This window comes from Parasteatoda tepidariorum, chromosome 10 (assembly GCF_982258835.1).
Source record: "Parasteatoda tepidariorum strain Cologne lab strain chromosome 10, Ptep-v5.0, whole genome shotgun sequence".
Taxonomy (NCBI): Eukaryota; Metazoa; Arthropoda; class Arachnida; order Araneae; family Theridiidae; genus Parasteatoda; species Parasteatoda tepidariorum.
The window spans coordinates 101808740-101832315 of NC_141764.1; the positions used below are offsets into that span (position 1 = coordinate 101808740).

General features: G+C 27.2%; 2 protein-coding genes across 2 annotated transcripts; one reads left to right on the forward strand and one right to left on the reverse strand.

Moving 5' to 3' along the window:
- Window positions 1-612: 612 nt before the first annotated feature.
- On the reverse strand, window positions 613-1208 carry LOC107448885 (small nuclear ribonucleoprotein Sm D3). The gene has a single exon (XM_016064236.3). The coding sequence runs from the start codon at window positions 1075-1077 to the stop codon at window positions 715-717; it is 363 nt and encodes a 120-aa protein (XP_015919722.2). The 5' UTR covers window positions 1078-1208; the 3' UTR covers window positions 613-714.
- Window positions 1209-1333: 125 nt separating this feature from the next.
- Window positions 1334-22299, forward strand: Pex14 (peroxisomal biogenesis factor 14). Its single transcript, XM_016064269.4, has 6 exons — window positions 1334-1528; window positions 7225-7309; window positions 8767-8984; window positions 12712-12870; window positions 15160-15242; window positions 18799-22299. The coding sequence occupies exons 1-6, from the start codon at window positions 1463-1465 to the stop codon at window positions 19046-19048; spliced, it is 861 nt and encodes a 286-aa protein (XP_015919755.3). The 5' UTR covers window positions 1334-1462; the 3' UTR covers window positions 19049-22299.
- Window positions 22300-23576: the final 1277 nt, after the last annotated feature.

Below are 23576 nucleotides of genomic sequence, written 5' to 3' on the forward strand. Positions count from 1 at the left end.
GGTTAAAAGACTTCTCATTTTTGAACTAAGGGCTATTTCGGTATCTTGATCTGTTATGCAAACTACAATCACCAAATGGATTACAAACTTTTTAATTTAAAAAATACATAAATAGTGGTTTGCTTAAGAGTGGCTACAAGTTATACCCTTAAAGTTTGTCCCTTCCTATGATTTTTTAAAAATTAGTTTCTGCCCAGAATTAAGTAAGACTTGGCTATTATTTTGGTTTAGAGCATGAAATTGACACCCTCCCCAGAACTACTTTAACATAATCTGCTCATACACGTCATTTTTAGTGGAATTTAATAAGTCCAGGCCATCATAACAAACATTTCTAAATGTTAATTGGCGAACCATCCACGCAGACATAACTTTACAACGATTTTTATAAAAAAAAACAAACATTTAAAAACAAAAATTACAACACTTCTTTTTTTGGTTTGTTTCAACTGAAAGCAATCATGTTGTTAGGCGATAGTTGAGATTGTGTATTACAGGAATGGCCGATAAATCACTGTAATGAAATAAAAAAAAATGGAATAATTGCACTCATAATTAATTATATAAATTTGAAATTGTAGTTACTGTGAATAAATGAAAACTATCAGAAAATACGATTTTCAAGAGACATTTAATGAATAGACAATCACAGTGAAGCATAATTACATTTCATATGACTTTTCTTTAAAAAAAAAAAATACAGGAACAGATGAATTAATAACGACGACGATCACCACCACCACCACCAAATCGGCCGCCTCTTCCACCCCGACCTCCTCTGCCTCCACGCATTGGGGGTCGACATTCACGATTGAGTTGTTGAACTCGGTCTCGTGCTTCAGTTGGAAGTCCGATGTATCGGATCTTAGCTCCTTTCACGTAGACACTATTCATTTCAACTTCATGTCCACTAGCGAATACCGCTTTGACGTTGGTGAGAGTTAAACTCATATTATCTTCGGAATCAAGAAGAGTCCCAGTGAATACCTCACCTGTGGCTGTATCAACCACCACTTTTTTATTTTCATACTCCCTTAAAAGTTTCAGAGGGACGCCAATTTCATCAGATCTCGACATAATAATTAATTAAAATACAACGATACCGTTAAATATAATAAAATTATTCAACAATTAAAATAAGGCGAAATACCGGGAATCAGAAATAGTTTTATAGAACTTTTTTCTGTGTCTAATAAAAGCAGTTTACAGTTAAGTAACCTCATTCAGAATATTTTAACTTTGGAAAACAATAATATATTCTGGTGGCCAAGATTTGAACCAATAGTTCAGGTTAAAGCGATCATATATACACATTCAATTATATTTGACGAATTTTTAGTTGATCAAGGTTCATAAGTGGCTAGTTGATGTTGAAGCGAAAAAGTATTTGTTGTTGATTTTACTTCCTCTTCTTTTCCCCAGCGTTTAACTTAACTCTTTGTTTTAAATAATCTTTCTAAATATGTCGGACAATCAAGATTATACCAATAATGAGAAAATAGCAGATTCTTCAATTCGTGATCATTTGGTTAGTTATTTTTAATTTATAAATTTTGTTCTAAAATCCAAAGGGATTGTAACTAAATTTCTTAATATACAAACTGCTTTCGTCTTAAAGTTATTTTAATTAGTGTTAAAGTTATTCTTTTGGGCTGATAATTTATTTTAATCTATACTTACGATCTATTAAAATGAACCTTTTTTCTTCATTTTTGAAAAATTTTTGTGCATTAACAAACGTCAGCATAAGTCGAAATGTTTTGAACTTCCGACCGATTAAAAACGTGGAAAAACAAAACGTATATACGAATTCTGCTATGCCCGAATTTACTCGGGATAAGAAATAGTTGCAATATATACAGGATTATCCAGTTAAAAGAGTGATCTGGGTTACAGGGATGAGATTCTTCCGCGGATTCGCGGATTTCCGCTTTTTTTCAGATTTTTCCATTTTTCCCGCTAATTTCCGCTGAAATTTTTTTTGCCCAAGTTAAAATGTTTGATGAGGAATTTAAATTTCCGCGGAGGGAAATTGTTGAAGTCCCTTTTCCTCTCTCTGAAGTTTCTCTAAAAATCATTTCCTTGGGATAAAACTGGTTGACCTTTATACAGGGATGAGATTTTTTTTGTCTCTCGAATTTCAGCCTTTTTATCAAAAACTCCTATTCTCTAAAAGTTTCGTTTTTTTAAATAAATATCCCGTTTTTTTTAAATTAAGTCATTGAAGTAAAATAATTATATTTATTTACGATTTTCAAAGATAAACAGAAAATTCAATCTACGCCCTAGCTGCTAACTTTTCCGCATTTTTACTTATTTTAGCTATTTTCTCCGATTTCACGCACAGAAAATAAGATTTTCCGTATTTTTTATCCGTCGGCTGGATAGCTCGTATTTTCGTAATTCTGATCTCGATTTTCATTCACGCGATTTTAATATCAATCATCGATTTTCGTATTTACCTGATTTAAAAGTTGCACATTGCGATTCTTATTTACGCTATTTAAATATCGTATATTATGATTCTTATTTACGACATTTAAAAATCCAATATCGTGTTTTGTATTTATGCATTTTTAAAATCTCGATTTTATTATCAAATCTCGATTTTCATATTTACCTGATTTAAAAGTTGAACGTTGGCGATTTAAATATTGTACAGTGCGATTCTTACTTACGAGATTTAAAAAATCAATATCGCGATTTATATTTACGAGCTTTTAAAGCCCTATGTAGCAATTCGTATTCACGTGAGCTTAAAATCCAATATCGTGATTCGTTTTTGTGGTTGTAATATCGCGCGATTTAAAAATTATGTATCGTGATCAAAAAGTTAAAAAATCATGATTTGTATTTTCGCATTTTTTAAATTCGATGTAGAGTTTCATATTTACGTGATTTGAAAGTCTCATATCGGGATTTATATTCACATGGTTTACAAGTTTAAAAATCGCACTTTTTTGTCAAATTTTTGTTTATATATATATATATATATATATATATTTTTTTTTTTCCTTCTTTTTTTTTTTTTTTTTTGGATTTCCTCTTTTTTACTTTCTGACTACTCTCATTCCTGGTTAATTCCTGATTTCCACATATCTGGGGTAAATAATTATCTATTTTCATGAAATTTGAAATAAGAACAAGAATTCTTGAACATTTACACCAATGTTATTTGCTGTTTTGTTTATAAAGTGAAGTATTTTTTAAAACTGCCTACTATACTTTCCTTTTCAAAAGATTGGTTCCTAAATATGATCTTCCACCCTCTCTTAATTATTCATACTATCACGGTTGATATAACGACCCTTATGATCCGGTCGAAAACGGAAGTTATAAAGATCCTGAGAGCACACAAAATACCTTAAATATTAACTCAGTTGAAAAAAGATCAATTTTTCCAAGGACTGCTATTTTTTTGGTAAGAATTTGTAACTAAATAGAAAAGTCGGTGCACAATATTAGTAGGAATGTTATTGATATTCTAACAATATTAATATAATATTGAAATAATACTTCATGGCTGAAAAATACATTAAAAATAATATGCTGGTTCGGGGCTGCGACTTTTGATAGATAACATGCATTGAGGTAACTGTGAAGAAAACATGTTTTAATTTGGAAATAAACCACAGAAGTAGACTGACATTTCATAAAAAGAGTGAATATAATTTTCAAACAAGAGAAATAGGGTTGATAAATTTGTTGTATTATTTGAAAATGAAACTACAGAAATTATGAATGACCACCTAGAGCTTAAGATAAGAATTTAGGGAGTCATATTCTTCATTCAAGAAAGATTAAAGATGTTTTACATTTATTGTGTAGTACTAATATGAATGGAAATAATGGTTTAAAAAATTTATTTAAAACTTTTTCTCAATCAAATGAATAAATTTTGGTAACTTTATCAGGGATGAGATTTTTCCGCTTTTTAGCAGATTTCCGCTTTTTTTCACTTTTATCTCTTGAATTTCAGCTTTTTTATCAAAAATTCAGATTTTCTAAAAATTTCACTTTTTTTTTATAGGTATTCCGCTTTTTCAGAAAATTCACCGATTTTCAAAGAGAAACAGAAAATTTAAACTATATAGCTACCAATCCTTTCTCATTTTTACTTATTTTAGCTATTTTCTCCCCTTTTACACGCAGCAGATAAGATTTTCCGAATTTTTTACCCGCCCTCCAGATATATCCGATTTTCGTAGTTCAAACGACGCTGTGTCTGACAAACCTTTTAGAGGTCCCAAACATGGAATTTGCTAATATCTCGATTCTTATTCACACGATTTTAATATCAAACATAGCTTTTCATATTTGCTTGTTGCGATTCTTATTCACGCAATTTGAATATTGTACGTTGCGATTCTTATTTACGAGATTTAAAAATCCGATATTGTGATTCGTATTATTTACGTCTTTCTAAAAATCTATGTAGCGATTCGTATTCACTCAAGTTTAAAATTCAATGTCTTGATTTGCTCATGCGGTTTATAATATCAATCATTGATTTTCGTATTTATACATGATTTTAAAATAAGGCATTAGGATTCGCATTCTGAAAATTATGCATCATAATTCTTATTTATGCAATCTAAAAATTACGCATCATGATTCGTATTTGCGCTATCTAAAAGTTATAAATTGTGACTTGTGTTTACGTGTTTTAAAAATTCTATATCCCAGTTTGTATTTTCAAAATCGTATATCTAGTTTCATATTCATGTGATTTCAAAATCCATAATTGTTATTCATATTCATGCAATTTTAAGATCAACTATCGCGATTCTTGTAAGAAGTAATTTTTTTAAAATTAGTTACTATAAAGTTGACTGTTTTTCTAACGACGATTATTAGTATATGTAAGTGTTACAACATCAGAGAAACTGGAAGGGAATATATTCAAAACTTATATTCTGTGCTTGCAAGGAAGAAAAAATAGGATTTGTCACAAGATGTTTGAAGATGGACTAACGACTAAATATAGCAAACAGAAAAGATATAGCAAACAAAAGCAATCACTTAAAAAGGGATTTAAATTTTTTTTTTTTTTTTTTTTTTTGGAAAAAGAGTAATTAACTCATCATCAAAATTTTATTTATAATTGCTGTTATTTATGCTATAAAATGCAAAATTCTTATCAAATGAAAAGCAATTATCTAAACAGTTGCTGATTGTCATGTAATTTTTCAAACTAAAATAGCAAATTTTGTATGTTAAGGAGTTACTATATATTTCTACTTCACTGTTATTGATATGTTTCAGAGGGCTCTACTTAGATTAGACTATGATATGAACATAATGATTTGGTCCATTGTTAAAGTTTTTGTTTTCAATATAATTTAAAAATTAATATTACTGATATATTTACTATAAATCACATAACAGTATTTATTAAAAGAAATGAAATATTAATGTATATTCTCAGTAGTTTTAATTTGCTAAACCAGGTAGTTTTTTAAGTAATAATTGTCTCTTATGTGAACAGAGGGAAAATATAATTTCCAGCTTTATTTTTTCAGTTGGTAATTTTTATTTTCACTAAATGTTAAGTATCATTGTAATCATTTATATAATAATAGATTAGTACACAATTGTATGTCAACAGATTATTTATTACTTTAAACTGCCTGGAATTTATTATTAAAGGGTTGTACTTGCGTAAAATTTACTATTGTGGAAATTCAGCTTTTTTGCCTTTTCGCTAATCTCATCCCTGCTTTATTAGAATGAATAGACATTAAAATAATATTGTGGCTATGGAATAGCGAGTGAGACTCTGCGTCGGTCATTATAATGGAAAGGTCACTGTAATGGGAGAGGGTTGTACCAAATAGCATAGAATGTATTTTGAAACTGTTGACAATGTGTCCTAAAAGAGCTCCTAAAATACAAACTATGTGTTTTACGAGCTTCGCTAATTAACAACCTATTATTTCAAATATTTTGTGCAGGAACCTTATAGCAATGAAATTTCCAATTTTGTTTCACTATCTTATCATTTTAATATTTTACCTAAAAAAAAAAAAAATAATAATAGCCATTTTTACAGATTTAACATATTTAGAATATTTCGAAATTTTAGACACAGCATGCAAATATTGCTCTTTGAATTGCATAATGTCCTAATTTTCCTCACTTAGATCATTATCATGTAACAAATCAAAATTATTACAATATTTTACAGTACTAAAACAATGTTACAGTATTACTTTTACAATATTATTACATTACAATACTTTTATCACTGAATCTTTTTTAAATTTTTTTTTATTAAAGTACATGTCTTAATTTTCATGAGCTCTGTATGAAATTAATCATTTTTTGTTTGATTAAAAAATTTGTTCTTAAAATTACCCATAAATGAAACTCTGGATATTTCAAAACAAAGGAAACTAGATTGATTCTCAATTATCTTATCTGCCCACTATGATGTCCTATTAAAACTAATTCCTATTCACAAAATTAAATTTGAAACTTACCATTTTCACATCGAATCTTGTGCCCATGTAGGATCTAGTGTGTAATAGTCAATAAGTGGCAATTATGTACCAGCATGAAATTTCAGCGTGCATGTTATGTGGTCTCAAAGTGCTCCATTTTTTCCTATCAAGGAAAAAATCTATTCATATTTATTAAACTAAATGGGTTACTTTTGATTGAAAACACTAATAGCTGAAAAAGGTCTTATAAAATAAGTTTATGTTTTTTGACTCTAAATATTGAGCATAAATTAGTGTTTGATACTTGACTTTTGTGATTTTTCCAAACCTTGGTAAATGTGAAATTAGCTTAGACGCCACTACAAATGATACTAAGCCAAATATTTTTTTTCTGTGATTGGTTTGATCCTAACATAATTAAAGTTGCAGACAAATTTTGGATTATGATACTAATGTTAATCCCAAAAAGAATTCTGATCTTCAGAAAAGGGATAGTCTTGTCACTTTGCAGAATTTTATGTAACAAAATTATTTTATATTCAACATGTTCAAAACTGATAAATATCTGTTTGAAAGATAAGATAATGGATGCTGTTAGTATTGACATTAATTAATCACAATGCATTTCAGTTCTTTGAATTTTATAAAATATTAATAATGAAAAACAATTTATTATATAATAATAGTTACTGCTTATTAATCATATTTATGCACTGTTTTTTTTTATGTACCAGTTAATTTCTAATTAATTTTGAAGTAATTTCATGTAAACCTTTTTCAGGTGGAGACAGCTGTTAATTTTTTGCTAAATCCAGATGTTAGACAACGACATGATGATAGTAAAATCAACTTTTTAAAGAAAAAGGGTACTTTAATTTTTTTTAAAAATTATAAAATTAAAGAAAGTTATATAAACTTTGTGACAAATATGAAATATCAACTACATCATTTAAAAGCTTTTATTTGAGGTATATTATAATTTTTATTAACAAAATGTTTATTTCTTGATAAATATATTTGATTAAAAAAAATTGTATTTATTTGCAAATTTTTTTTGTTGTGAAAACCCCCATTATTTTAGGAAGAAAAACTGATGAGTTTAAAACAATTATGGAGGTTCTTGTATAAAGCAAACAAGAGCCTCTAAGGTGTTTATAAAAATTGAATTTTTATTTAAACTTATGAAATTGTATTTGGTTATCAGTAACTGTTTGTAAACTAGTAATATCACAGAACAAAAAGAAATTAAAAATAACTTGTGATATCACAGAACAAAATAATTACTTTAAAATTCATAATATCTAAACTGAACCAAAATTAAAAATAAAATAATACATTATTTTGGAATAATACCTTTTAATATATTCATAGAATATGACATTTTGTGAATTAAAAAGATTTCTCCAAATTCAGGAAATTTCCTCTAGCAACAAAAGATATTGAAAATCTCAAAAAATAAGTATGTGATTTAGTTTTTTCCTTAACTAAAAACAAGCTTTATTGTCCCTTGGTACAATCACTATTTATTGTTATTGAAATCAAAATTGTGGTGAATTTAAATGGACTATTATTATTGTTTCATGACTAAAACATTCAAAAATACTTTCTATAACCCAATGAAATTCATATTCCGAAAATGAAAATTTTTATTTTTATTTTTTAAATGTACTTCTTTAGGATGAAATTTTGTCTTTCTCCTCAAGACTTCAATGCTTCAGATCTTCACATTAGCTGTGTTGCCATCTGTTGGCTAAGGTCATAATTATAAATAATTCTTAAGTCGTCATTAGGTTTCTAAAGAACAAGCGTCCCCGATACTCTCCTCTATTTATTTGAGGAATGCCCATTTTATTTTAGAAATGTTTTTATTATATCGGCTATCTTTATTTTTATTTATTTGAGACTAAAGGGCAAAATTAACCGTTATCACAGGCCACATGACATCTAAAATAACAAAAGACGATTGAAAAACTGTCTGCCATTCGCCAATTTTTTTTGAGGAAAATGCACCTCATGTGCATTTTATTATTGTTATTTTTTTATGAAATAGGTATGGAATTATTATGAATATTTTATAATATTCTTAAAATTACTTTATTTCACGCTTGTTTCTTGAAGTCTTTCTTTATTTTAGAAATGAGCCTTGTAATATTTTGAAAAATGCTTCGAAAGAAATATCTTACATTATTAATATCAACAGTTTAAAATTTTCATTATTTCAAAAACTATCCACTTGTTTAAAGAAGTGGCCACTGTTAAAAATGCTACAACTGGTCAATAGCAAAATTTACTAATTCTATCTGAGACTCATTTTATATTTTAGGTCTAACAAATCCAGAGATTTCAGCAGCGTTTGATAGAGTTAAGCTTGATTCAAGATATGCTAATTCAAGTGTTTCCTCTGATCTTACAAACAAACTTTATCACACAGTTCCACCAGCTCCTTATCAAGGCTACTCATTTTTGTCTCGTCTCACTGGACTTAGTTCATCTTTAATTATTTTTGGCGTTGCTATCTATGGATTACATCACCTATACAAAGTAATTTCATTCTTTCAATTAGTTTGTCTTTTTATGAAAAGTATTTTTTTCTTCTTCTGTACTTTGAAATGCTAATTTTGATGAATTAAATAAAAATTATGAGATGCTTTATCTCAGTGGTTAAGGGACTGAACTGTCCCTGTTTCTTCCCCAATGGCAGTCTGAGGCCCACCCAGTTTCATATTAGTGGGTACAAGCTTATCTGGGAAATAAAGGGGGTCAATGTAAAATGCTGATCACATGACTGGTGGTCATGAAATTGTGCAGTCCCCCCCCCTGATTCACAACAAGCTGTTGCAGGAATACTTTATTTTTTAAAAAATAAATTTTATTTCTAAAATAGGTTAGCCTATTTTTTAAAAATAAAAAAATTCTGTTTATTTTCTTTAATATTAATTATAGTAATTTTAAAGACTAAACATTTGTTTATTTGCCTAATATTTGTCATATTTAACCTCCCTTTCTCATTATCGTGGTAGCTAAATCCTATCCAACAATCTTCCAGCTTATAAAGCAGGTAGTGGTCAATGAAGGCAAAGCACGGGCTTTAAAGTGTCTGTGCAAAGAAGCAATGGTTTAATGGATGATGGAGTAGAAGTTGAACTTCAATGCAAAGGACATGGCAGGGAGCATATGTGACATGGGCATATTAAAACTGACACAATGTCTATAAAAATGTTTTTACTGAAGTGGCTAAGCCAAAGAGTTTTCATTCAAAACGTTATGAAAAAAAAAAAAAAAACTTCCTTGACTTAAATTAGGCCTGTTAGAGTTTTTTTATCTTCAAATTTGTTTTTATTTAGCATTGAGTTTAGAAATTTTAAGGAGAAAGAAAATTATTTGTTGATAATGTGATATCCAATTTTTAAAACTACTTTTATTTGCAATAAGAAATATTATGTACTTTATATTTAAATTTTTTTTTAAGTATAAGTTTTAATTTTTTTAGACGTCTTTCATGTCTTTAACTTATTTTTGACTACAAAAATGTATTTCTAATGATTTTTCAATTCTTTTTTAAAACTTTGTAAAATTTTCAAAAAAGTTTACGAAATTCTTTGTTTTTCTCTTTTTTTTGTGGAAAAATTTATAATAATAATAGTACTAATGATAGTAGTAAATCTCAATAGTAGCATCAGTTTTGAAATTTTCATTTCTAATGTAAATTTGCTAAGTTACGAGATTTTAAAAATTGGAAGTCACCACTTTTTTACCATGCACTTCAGTGAAGTCAAATTCGTGAACTTATGCGATTATTAGTGGCTATTAAAATTCTGTATATTTTTATATGTCTAGATTGATTAAGTATTTAGAAAATTATTTTAGTTTTATATTTCAAAATCTAATTAAAGTAATATTTTATAAGGTACTATTTACAAACATCTGAAATAATTTTCAAAATTCTTAAAGAATGTTGATTAGGGTTAAAAACAGCAGAAAAGATGCATTTTAGAAATTTGAAAAACGAACAATAGTTTTCCATTTAAATTGAAGTCTATTTATTTATTTAATTTAAATATTTTGTAAGGATTTAAAAAATTCAAAATAATAATTTTTCTAATGGCATAAAAACATTTACTTACAATGTTTTTGGAAAAATATTTTAGAATTTGCAAAATATATGTATAGATGCAGTGTTTTGTTTGGTAATATTCAGTTTTATTTAACAAACTAAGAAGAAAAATTCAGACAAAATTTTTATGTAATTAAAGTTAACTTACATTTAGAAAAATAAAAGGTTTTTTATTTTATTTTATAGTTTAAAAGTTATTTTACTTTATAAGTTTTATTTTATAAAGTTTTTTTTTAAAATTTTATCTCACAAAGGACTTTACTTCTTAAAAGTCGAGGAAAGTGTTATTATCCCTCAATTTTTTTTATATAAGTAATATATTAAAGCTTTAGTATGAAAAGTATTATGATTTGTTTGCGTTAGTATAATAAAAAAAGTTTTAAACTAGAATTTTTTTTCTTTTTTTCTTGTAAAAGTATTATCTCTAAATTTAGGAAGTCTAATAATTATTAACAGCAACAGCTATATCATTTTATTACTATTTAAAAATTGTTTATTGTTTTTGTTTTTCCTCTAACTTTAAATGCTCATCAGATAGTTTTTAAGTGGTATTTTGTCCATTAGGTTTTCAAACATCGTTATTTAAAATTAGAAACTTATCACCACTTAAAATTAAAATAATGAGAAAAGTTTACAACTAGCTCTCTAGAACAGTGTCTCTCAATATTTTTCAGCTGTGGAACCCTAAATAATCGACCTCCTTTTGGCCGAGCACCAAAACTTTATGAATAGATTTCATTAGCGATTGTGACCATATCAATTAGCAAAACACAGTTAATTATTTTGAAAATATTTAGTGAATGAATGAAATTTTGTTGAATTCACAGAACTTTCTACACCTTTTGTAAAAATTTATTCTAGTGTTAGTTACTTTTATGTTATTATTTTTTATTCATTTAAATTTATTTTCCACACCACTGCATATATATGATTTAAAAGTTCATATGCAACGTCACTTTGTTCCAGCTTTCTTGTTGTGAGACTTTTAAAATGTTGGCAAAATAACCAAACATTCCGAAAGCATTGATTTTTAAATGTCTACCACTCTATAAAATATTTTGCAGAAAAAGTAGCAGTTGATAGGTCTGTATATAGTTCTTAAGTGATTTTAGTGTATGTATAAACTGAAAATTGAATTAGCTGAAATATGGTTTCCATTAAAATAAATATGAAAAAAGGCATAGTTGAGAATGGTTGTAAGAGAACCATGCTTCTTCATTGTTGAATTTCATTATTTTTATTCAATCTGAAATTCTAATGGTATTTTTCAGAAATGCATTTATCCTTTTCATAACTCATACATTAGAAAAGAACATGGTTTTGAAATTGCTTTCTGTGCAAGCTTTGCAATAAAATAATTTCATAAAAACGGAATATTATATAAATAACGGAAATATTAAATAAATAATGGATTCTTAATTAAATATAAATTTAATTACAGGTTTCAAAAATCATAATGGTTAAAAAAAATTCCTGATTCTCGTAACCCTTTTAACCCTTCCTTCCGTGGAGGGGTTAAAGGGCTTTGCGAAACACCATTTTGGAACCGCTGCTCTAAATGATCTCATAGTCCTTATTGAATTAACTGCTGTGGGAAATCTCCAATATTAAATCATAACTTAAATACGGATAAAGTAATCCAAATAAGCAATTATATATTAAAGTCTTACAATGTTATCCTCATCATGGGACTAACTTGAAAACAGCAATAATTATTAAACTCATCATCTAAAACTTGGTCTTTCTACATTTTGTAATTTTTTATCAGACAAAAAATAATAATATAAAAACAGCCAAAGGAAGTGGTAAAAAAAGAACAGATTTAAGGAAACCAAAAAGAATGATGACTTGACTTGGTAAGTCATTCTTTCCATCTATTTTTAAATAATAAGTATATTTAATTAAATGTCATGGAATATATATTTTTTATTCAACTATAATAATTAATTTATTAATAAAATATGATGTTTTTAAAATTGAAAGCTGGTTTAGTTGAGATATTATTTTTATTTTATTATTATTTAGGACAACGAATTTGTATGACTCTTTAGTATAGTGATCATAGATGGCCCAATATCTCATAATGTTAATGAACTGGTTCTGAATATCACCTTTATTACTGCTGGCGAATAATGTATGTTTTTCTCATTCTAGAAATTCATAAGACCTTGGTTGCTTAATGAAGATGAGGAATCATTGAATCCTATAAAAGAATTAACAAAAAATTTGGCATTGTTGACAGAAACTGTAGAGAAATTGCATGCCACAGTTATGAAACAAAACGAAGAAATTAACAAATTACTACAAATAGAGGTGATATATCTTTATTGCTGATGTCTGAAAGATAGAAAATGAACAATTTATTTTTAAGGATTAAAATAACAGTACATAATTTTACAGTATATTAATAAAATGTGTATTTAATTTTGATTAAGGATCAGCTCGTTAATAATTTTTTTCGGAATAACTTTTTAGTTCTAATTCTATTATTGTCAATGATAAAGAAAATTAAAATATTTAATTTACATTTAAATTCCATTACCATTTTGTTACATACATTTGTTTTTATTTTATTTTCAGAATTTTTAAAAGGGATTCAATTTTTGTTAAATCTAATTTCAATTCTAATTGTGTTAATTATCTGTATAAATATTGTGAATATTTCATGTTTATTTAAATTATAGAAAGCACAACTTTTGAATGTTTAGTTTTAAAATATTCTATAAAAACAATCATGCAATTAAAAATAAAGGAAATTGTACAAAATATAGATATTACATGTATTGAATACTTATTAAAAATCTATTTAATTATCTACAAGACATCAAAAATATATTTTAGAAAGATAGTTCATCTGAATATAGTTTAAAACATAATGATACATCTAGCATGAGTAAGCCATTACAAGCACAAATATGATGGTTTTTTGACATATAGCTGTTTCAATGCTTTAAACATGAATCATCTTTAGAGACAAGTTGAACTAAATTTCCAAGTTGAGCTGACTCCGATTATAATGATCTTTTGTAGGTTTGAAACAGCTGTAAGTGCTTTAACGCTTATGGTTATATGTATTATTTCTTTCAGCACAAACTATATTTATTTATGTTCTAAGTAATTAATCCTTTCAACATTAAAACTACAACTGTAAAAAACTCAATTTTAGGAAAGGAAATTTAATAAGTTACACATAATGTTTTTTCTATAATTAAAATAAAAAATTACGTCAAAAAAAGTTTGTTTTTTTAGAGGTTATACTAAATCTGAAATTTTGCTGCATTAGGGATATATTACTTGATATTTTTACAAATAAATCATTCTTGATATTTGTGGGGTTTCATCATACAGCTGAAACTGTATTGCTTTAGACAGAAAAATTTTGAAGGAATCTTAAAAACTGTCAATAATCATTTTGTACTGTATGCAAAAATCTTTGCACCTTAAATAACTTTTGATCTAATGATGGGATTTTCACATACCAGGATTCAATCTTAATGGTTTAAGGACCTTATTTTAAATATGCTTATTAATTAGTGCACACGATATTTTGAAATACAAAATCAAACGCAAAAAAACTTGCTTTCTTTGAATAAATGTATCTTTTTTTATTTGATTTTTGACATTTAAAATGTGGGGGTAGCCGCAATCTGTGAAACATAGCCACAATAGTTTGTCAGGAAAGCAGTTGTAAGGTGGGACTCCTTAGTGTTAATTTTACTTTTTGTCTCAAGAACTTTTAAAGCAAATTTTAACATTTTTGTAGACAATTTAAAAATTCGTTTATCCAAAACTAGTTATATGTAAAAAAATATTTCTTTAATTTATTTAATAATGGTTAAAAAAAATAAGCATAAATTTTTAAGCAAAATTTTAAAGCATAAGTTTTTTTGCATCACTTCAAAAAATGTCATTTAAAATGCAAAATTCTAAATTTGAGAAAAATCGGTTAAATATTTTCTGCGTTTTTAAATTCTAAAAAAAAGTTATATGATTAAAATTTAATTTCTTGAGAACTATTTGACTGATTTCATTCACATTTTTTATTTATCATGAAAAATTTGCTTCCTTAAAACGATGTGAAAAATGGTGTACTATAGTACTCATATTTTTTTAACCATTATTAAATAAAATATTAATAAGTAATTAATAATTTTTTTGTACGAAATTGTTTCAGATAAACAAGTTTATAATTGGGTGCGAAAATGCTTCGTTTTACTTAAAAGGCTTTTGAGATATGATGATATATACAAAAAGTAAAACTAAGGTTAAGTGATCCAAACTTTCAAGTTCTCCTGACCAAACTATTGGGACCCTATTTTCCACATACCAGCTGTCCTCCATATTTCAAGAGTCATGAATCTGAATCTGTCAAAAAAAAAAAAAAAAATGTTTATTCAAAAAAATATTTTCTTCTGCCTGATATCCAAACTTAACATAAAATATTGCTTGCACTAATTAAGTAGCATATTTGAAGCCCCCCCCACCATTTAAACCATTAAGATGAAGTCTTAGTATGCAATTAATAGATAAAAATTATTCGGAGTATTCCAGTTTTTTATTATGTGTATTGTTCATTATACATTTTATATTTTTGTGTGTTAGGGCTGTGGATATGCTCCTACACCTGTGATCTTGGAAGATGTGAAGCGGGAAGTTAGCTCACTAAAATCTATTCTCATTAGCAGGTTTGTTTTCTTAATTACAAATTTTTAAAAAATACAATTATAAAAGAAAGGAAAAAAGTTCATTAAAATAATCTCAATGAAGTTTTCTTTCTGGTGGTTTACAGGCAATATAGGGATAAGCCTCATTTTTCTCTTGAGAAAAATGTTTAGATCAAATTGTTCTTTTGTGTTGTTTCTATGTAGGCACTTCACAAGGTTCCACTAAATAACAGCCTAATAAAAATAATCGTTTTCCTTTCATTAATTGGATTTTAAATGAGAGGTAACAAAAATGTTGAGATAGGAATGTTCAAAACTTAAAAAAAAAAAAAAAATTAAATAAGTTAGTGAAATTGTTCAGAATGAATGAGTGAACTATAAAATCAATACTTATTTATTAAAATGATTTAAAACAACAAATTTGACTCTTGTAAAAAAAAAAAATTGTTTCTAATATATTTCACTTTTAATCTTATAATTTACACGAAATTTATGCAGAAAATCTTTCCATCCTCACATTTATATTAATTGCAGTCAGTTTTATTAATTATTTATTTTCACCGTACTTTCTAGTTGCTTAATTTACATCCTAGCTAAGATTTACTTTTTGAAAGTTAAGCTACATTTTGTAAATTATTCTAATTTTCTTTCTTACATCAATTTGTATCGCCTTTTAGAGTAAAATCCCTTTAGTAATTTTGTGAATAATATTTTGCGAATAGGATAATTTTTTTTAGTCAAGGAGTTTATGCTAACTGTACAGAAGAAGGCACTTTGCGGTGTTTCAAAATTTGACTTTAATGGTAGACTCTGCACAATGTTTAACTATGATCATTGACATGGCGCTGGGGGGAGGACATAAGGAAATGTGCCCCTTTAATAATTTTCCTAAATTTCCAAATTGCTTAAAGTTATTAGTTTTTTAAATCCTAAAACTTTCAACATATTTTATAATTTAGAAGTTTAACAGTCTTAAAAAAATCAAGAATTTTCGATAATTGATATATAATTGAACGAAAATAATTTATGGTTATCAATTATATGTGAAAGCTGTCTTAAAAAGCCATAAAGATTTTTTTTTAAAAATTTGTTACAATTCGAACTCAATGATACAAAATTTAAGAACAATCAAACAATTTTTCAGTGAATTTAAGTGCAGTCGGACCTCTATTTAAAGAAGTCGATAAATACCGATAATAATTTCATTATATGGAAAATTCGTTAATTAGAAAATCACCTTTTGAAATACTTAAACAACGCGAAACACGTTATAAATTCATAAACACTAAACAAAATTGAAATAGCAATTGATACACCTTTATCTTGTAAACTAGTATTTACCATTTATTTTATAAATCTTAACCATAAAAGAAATTTGAATGGAAAGCAAGAATAGAGCAAAACATTATTCAGTGTTACACTATCATGCTACATACAATTTTAACTAAAAATAGAGCTAAATTTATGTATAAAATTATAGCTGTATTTATCATAAAAGTAATTTTAAACATACATTACCACATGCGTTTTTAAGTTTAATTGCTACTGATGAAATCCATTAATTTTGTCTGAGTTTTTCGTTTGAAATGCAAACGAAAAGATAAAGGGATTTTACTGCTCTCTAAAAGTTAAGTGGCATCGAAAATCAATTCAAGGTCATTTCCCCTTAAAATGCGTCAATAAGTTTAAAATATTTTGGGTAATAGGGAAAGTGGATCTCAAAGAAAAGATCGTTAAATAGAAAATTCACTTCACTATTTGAAAGTTATTTTCCGAAGAAATTTCCAAAATGTTCTTGGTTCCTTGAAAAAAATCACAAACTAGAGAAATTCGCAAAATGGAAGTTTAAATAGTATTATTTATTTATTTTTTACATTATAATTGTAGGTTGCGCCTATTTTAGTTTAGTTTATGCACAATAAATTGTTTTTAGTTGTAATTATTATTTATCAACACTTTACATTAATAACAAAAGTTTTTTAGTATTACAGTACAGAACCCGTTATCCGGAAATCAGAAAACCGGAAAACCAAAAAACCGGAACGGAATTCGATAAATTTTCTCGCCATTTTCAAAAGAAAAAAAAATTTTTTTTTTTTCCTCATAAGATTTTACGATTTTTCTTTCTTTTTTTAAAGATGTTTACCTTACCATCAGTTTGGAAATAATCATTAGCGCATTACTTCATCGTTTTTTCTTATTTTTAAGATTATTTAAAAAAATTTCTTTTTTTTAGTTGGGTTTAACAATAAAAAAAAACGGCAGATTCAGAAAACCGGAAAAATCAGTTATCCGGAATAGCGATGGTCCCGACCGTTCCGGATAATCGGTTCCCTACTGTATTTTAGTTTTCTAGGAGGTTCCTCTCACCAAATTGCCTTTTAATCATCTCTGTTCTTTAATATTCTTAAAAGTCGATATATTTAAAAAAAAATTTGTTTATACTGGTTAAACAGTTTTGTGTACATTTTGTTAATATGTTAATCGCAGCTAAATAAATGATTACTTGGATTTAAAAAATATTCAAGTTCACTAAGAAAATAATACTTTGGAATCCAGATAATGTGTTAAAATAAGAAGTGTAAAGTAATTTTTACTTGTTAACTATACATAACCTTCAGAAGCTGTACAAAAATATGGAAATACTTCTATAAAACAATCTTTCTTTTAGAAGCAAATGTTTTAGAAGATTTTAGAAGTAAAATTTTTTTCACAATTTTAAAGATCAGGCTAGAAGCTTTTAAAAATTGTGTTTTTTTTTTTTACCCGTGCCAAATTTGTGTCGCACAAAATAAGTGTAGGAAGTTAAGAGCTTTTTTTCTTTTTTATTACCACTGTAATTTTAAAATCACATTCCTATAGAATTATTTCAAAATTGCTAGTATTAAAGCTATTAATTTCATCTCCTTATTTTGATCGATCTGAATTGGACAAGAGTAAAATGGACTAAAAAGCCTCAAGCATGATGTTTCTCATCGGGCAAATACGTTTTTTTCTTCATATATGGCATAAAATCTCTTTTAGAAAATGAAAATCTTTATCACAACAAACAGTGAAACGTGAGGCTTTGAATTATATGGAGTTTTTTGTTATGCAGACCATTTTACGAGTTATTAAACTTATCTACTAAACATGATAGCAATATTTATCTGGAACAGGTCATTCATTAAATGCTTTTAAATAGTTTTTTGACATTAATACTTAAAAATGCAAAAATATACTCCGAGTATTTATTATTTCCTGAAAAAAAAAATCGGAATTTTCTAGAGCATTTGCCTGAGCAAACCAAAATTGACAAGTTTATCAATTTTGGTTTGCTTAGGCTATGAAAAGTAACCTCTTAACACATAATTAAATGGATAATGTAAAAGATAACAGTTCATGCTTAGTTACAAAAATTTCGTAATTTTCATTGTAGACTCACAAAATTAATTTAAGTTATGAAAAATTGTGGTTTATAGAATTGCATTACATAGATCTTCCACTGTATTATACTTAATTGTTATATGTAAAGAAAATTGAGCTTAACATTTATAGACACTTCATGTGTTATTAGCGAAATGTCCTTCCTTTCCAGGCATCAGTTTCCAGCCATGCCACAAACACAAACAATCAAAGCAACCATTCCATCTTGGCAGTTGCCTTCAAACGAAACACAGTCCACAGATGAGGACATGAATTCCACATGCTTACCTTTTGAAACAAATCTCTCCTCAAGTGATGGATCTATTAATAGTTTGTTGCCTCATTCTGATGTTAAACCAAAAGATCCTGGTGCGAATGAAATGACTGGTTTGGAAGAAGATACCAAAGCAGATAATGTGTAATATTATTTGTGATATGTAAAGTTTACTTTTATTATTTACGAACTAACGTTGATAAATTTTTGATGAAAATGTAGTTTTGTATTACGGTAAGTAATGTTGAAGTAATTTAAAATATTTGTTAAATATTTTTTATGGCCTGTAAACTGAAATAAGAATTAGAGTATTATTTCAGTCAATTTTTTTTGTTCATAATATCAGATTATTGTTGCTATTTCTTTGGGCTCATTATGGATACTTGATTCACAATTAGCAAATTTTTCTTATCGATGAGCGTTTATGTGATCGAATTTATGGACGAACATACATGGATGAAAGACTTTGCGTTTGCATGTAACCAGCAAAATATTTTGCATTCCAACATTTTTGTTCAAAAGAAACCTTTTCAGTTGTTTTTAGTTTCAATCAATTGTAACGAGAACTTTCTGAGCTGTTGTTTATTTTTTTCAAGTTGTTCAACGTTGAATAAAGTCAGGGTTACATTGAAACTTTCATATGTTAACTGAGGGAGATTGGGGACATGTTAACATTAGAGACGCGTTTAGCCCATCTCATCTCTTATGCAACACTTCTATTTTCTCTAAAATGATAAAAATATTAGTGTTGTGATATGCCTGTTAACAGAAACCCTCCAGCACAGCAGCAGATTATTACAGCACCTGCCGATCATTTTTTATCTTAGTTTTATTTTTAAAAGGCAAGCAAATAAAAGTGAAAAAAGCATTGAGAATCCTCTTTTCCTGATCGAAACTAAAAAGCTGAATTGGCGGATGCAGCAAAAAACAAAGAGTAAAGATTTTCTGTTACTTGATTACAGACTTAACTGTACTGGAATTTAATCCAATTTTTTAGTATCTTTGTATAAAATTTAACTTAAATTCAAACAACATATATAGCTTTTATACATCATTTTTAAGGATCTTATATTTGCAAATTTTCTTAATGTTTGTTAGATTAAACTTATTGTTTCACAATAATAATCTCTGTTTGTGTTGAGATTGCAGACAAATTTGGACTTATGAAGATAGTGCTACAGACTCCCTCCGTAACTTTTGCTACTGGGGCGATGTGTTAGAGTAAACTATTTTTACTTAATTGAATTAATAAAAGAATAATTTTGTGGGTTTTTATCAAGTAGAAAATTCCATAAATTGGAAAATCATTATCAACGGTGGATATTCTGTAACAATCTATTTTGGCAGAAAACTGCATAATAAAACATATTTCTTATTAAAAGTTATTGATAATTCAAAAGATTACATCTTAACACAAAAACACAATAAATTATTTTCAGAACATGACGATTTCATCTCTAAAAGAAAATTTTTCAAATGGGATGTAATTTACCTGTTTTTTTCCGTTTGTTACCAATGATTGAAAAATGATGAATTTTTGAAATGAAAAACATACTCACCCCCACCCTCAATGACTGGTTTATAAACGTTTGACTATATTTTATAATTCAAAAATGGAAACCAAGTTTTAAAATGGTTGAAAAATTTCCTTTTTTTAAAGTATTCTATAGAAGATTGTCATTTTTATGTAATTTGTATTTTTTCTTAACTTTATTATGAAATTTATGTTGATAACTCAAATGTGCAATGCTCTTAAAGGCTCTCTTGTTTATTGATAGCATATTTAATAATGATAAATCAAAATTATAACCATAATTAATAAATATTGATAAAATATTAGTAAAGTGGGAATATACGATGTTTAAACACTATAAAATGTAAACAAGTTAATTTGCAAATTATCTGTAGGTTTTGCTCACTTCCAAGGATGATCAGTTCTTCTCTGTAACCAACAGTTTCTAAATATACATGAACTAAAATTTAGAGGCACTATTTTAGTGCCTTTTATTTTATTTATTTTTTATGGGTTCTGATATCAAGGATTTCTCCTTTTTTTCTGGTTTTGTTGATCAAGCACAGTTGTATTGTGAAAATAATATGTCTTTAATTGTTTACACTTAAATAATAGTACACAATAGCTGTCGAACTTGGAGATATAAATTCTCCTAAAAGTTTTTTATTTCCTTTGGATGGGAATTAAACAAATACAACAAAGAAAGCTCTCTGACAGGCCACTATTTTGCGGATACAAGTCTGTAGTGTCTTGCAGTGATGGAGGTATTTTGGATTTATAGATTCTTTAGTCACATCCAGGATGGTCATATATACGTAAATGATGTTCTCTCAGACAGTTATGGCGTTTTAGGAGTCAGAAAAGAGTCATCTGGTATTGCTTATACTTTCACGTAGTCAAGAAAGGGTTCTCAATTTCATTGTGTGTTTTATACAGAGCTATTTGGTTGATCCAGTCTGCTCATTACGATATATGCTTCATTGGTTAGGTGAATGATTACACTATTCTAAAAGTCTGATGAGCTCTGAAGTATTTCCTCCAAAAAAAGGTTTCTTCGTTTGAAATGTAGCATTAAGAGTAAAACAACTTTTTCTAACTTATAGTGAATAAACATCAGTCGTATCAAAGCAATATCTCCATCAAAAGCTATTATCATGTGTCCCTCAACAGATGCATAAAATGAAAACAAATCTAGAAAAACTTACTGTCAATTATGATTCCATTTTAGCATAGTTAATGTGCAAATTACACCTTCCCTAGCCAACGATGTGTCAGCCCAGGTACTAAAACACTTAATTGCTGACCAGACACTTGAGGGTTCTATTCCCGCCAACAGTCTCGTTCAAAAAAATTAATTTTTTTACTAATTAATTAACTAATTATTTTTTTACTAATTTACAAATTAATAACTAAATTGGTGGGCACTTAGTTATTTTTATGGATGAACACACGAAAGCAGCGTTTCCCAATTGTTTTAATTATGCAACCATAAATAATATCTAGCCTCTTTTAGCGAAACCCAGACATAATAAATATTGACCAAAAATTGACTTTTAGTCTGTAATAGTCTTAAAAATTGGGTTTTATGTCAGACATAGGTCAGGAGCAGCTTTTTATCTACTTCTAAATTTGTTGTATGTATAAATTGAAAAGGAATAAAATAAGCTGAACTATGGTTTTTGTTAAAATTTTAACAAAATGTAAAGAACTATTGCAAACATTGAAAATATTTATCAGTGAGATGTTTCAAGACTGTTGAATTATTTATTTTATTTTGAATTGAACAGTTAGATTGGGAATACAAATGCAACTTTTTAGAAATGCATTATCCTTTAAATCATTTTTCAATACATTAAAAAAAATCTCTCTTTAAAAAAAAAAAAAAATCTTTGCATTTTGATAAAATTAACTGAAATATTAAATGAATGGATTATTGATTAAATATAATTACTCGTATCAATCTCAATTGTACTACTCGTATTCATTTAATTTAAATATAATTACTTGAATATAAATTTCAAAAACAATTAAAAGTCTTAAACCTTGGAACCTGTAGGACACTTTCACAGAACCCTGGGGTTCCACAACCCTTGCCCTAAAGCAGTGTTTCCCAAACTTATGACTTTTGTGTACCCTTTCTAAATTTTTCGTAACGCTGTGTACCACTAATAACAAAATGAATTTATTTTTTACTATAAAAAATTGCACAAAATTTAAAAATCACACCTGACTCTTGACACCACTAATTATTAACTGATAACTGCAAAAAATAGCCAATAGAAAAATACGTAATCGTAAATTTTCACGGCTAGCTTTGTTTTTAAATAAAATTTTTTGAAATTTTCGTTTGTTGCAAGATATTTCGCAAAAGAACGCGTACCCCTGCTAAACTGTTCCCGTACCCCTGGGGGTACGCGTACCACACTTTGGGAAACACTGCCCTAAAGGTATAATATATACACCAGTCTCATGCCTAAGAGCCTATTATTTGCAGAATTTTTTTTTGTAATGATGCAAAATAAAATAAATTTTCTTATAGAAAATATATATTTAGTTTTTTACATTTTAATAGAGATGTAAAACAAAATAGTGATTAAGCTGAAAACTATTTGTTATTAAAGTTATCATTTTGTAAGACTTCAATTTCAGATCAATAGGTACCAATTTGCTTGAAAAGTAAAGGTGGCAATACCAACCACATAGCTTTAGTACCCTTGGTCTTTATGGTTCATTTCTTTAATAAATAATAATCATATTTAAATTTTCAAAGTTAACAAAAGACTTAACTATAAATCACATTATCTTTCATACACATATTATACTATGAGCAAACTTTTAATTTAAAAAAAATGTACTTGATTTTTCTGCTGAAGAATTAATTATTGATTAGAATTAATTATTGAAGTTTAAGAAACTCTGCTCAAAACCAATTAATGTCTACAACACCTAATCATATCCATTATATGTTATTTATTATACAAAATTTTTTTTATTGTATTGATGTACACTATTTTCTTTATTTTAATGAAAGAGATATAAGTATAACTACAAGTTGTATACATTTTGATTTTACTTGTAATTAAATATTACTCATGTAAATAGCAATAAATCTTTACTGTTATATATTTATTTTTTTCATTTAAAATTATGCCACATAAAGAAC

Bases quoted from the DNA above. Each gene is read 5' to 3' on its own strand.
- LOC107448885 (XM_016064236.3), bottom strand. From the start codon at position 1,077: ATGTCGAGATCTGATGAAATTGGCGTCCCTCTGAAACTTTTAAGGGAG.
- Pex14 (XM_016064269.4), top strand. From the start codon at position 1,463: ATGTCGGACAATCAAGATTATACCAATAATGAGAAAATAGCAGATTCT. The intron at 7,310-8,766 runs GTACTTTAATTT...TTTATATTTTAG, and splicing joins CAACTTTTTAAAGAAAAAGG to GTCTAACAAATCCAGAGATT. The intron at 15,243-18,798 runs GTTTGTTTTCTT...CTTCCTTTCCAG, and splicing joins AAATCTATTCTCATTAGCAG to GCATCAGTTTCCAGCCATGC.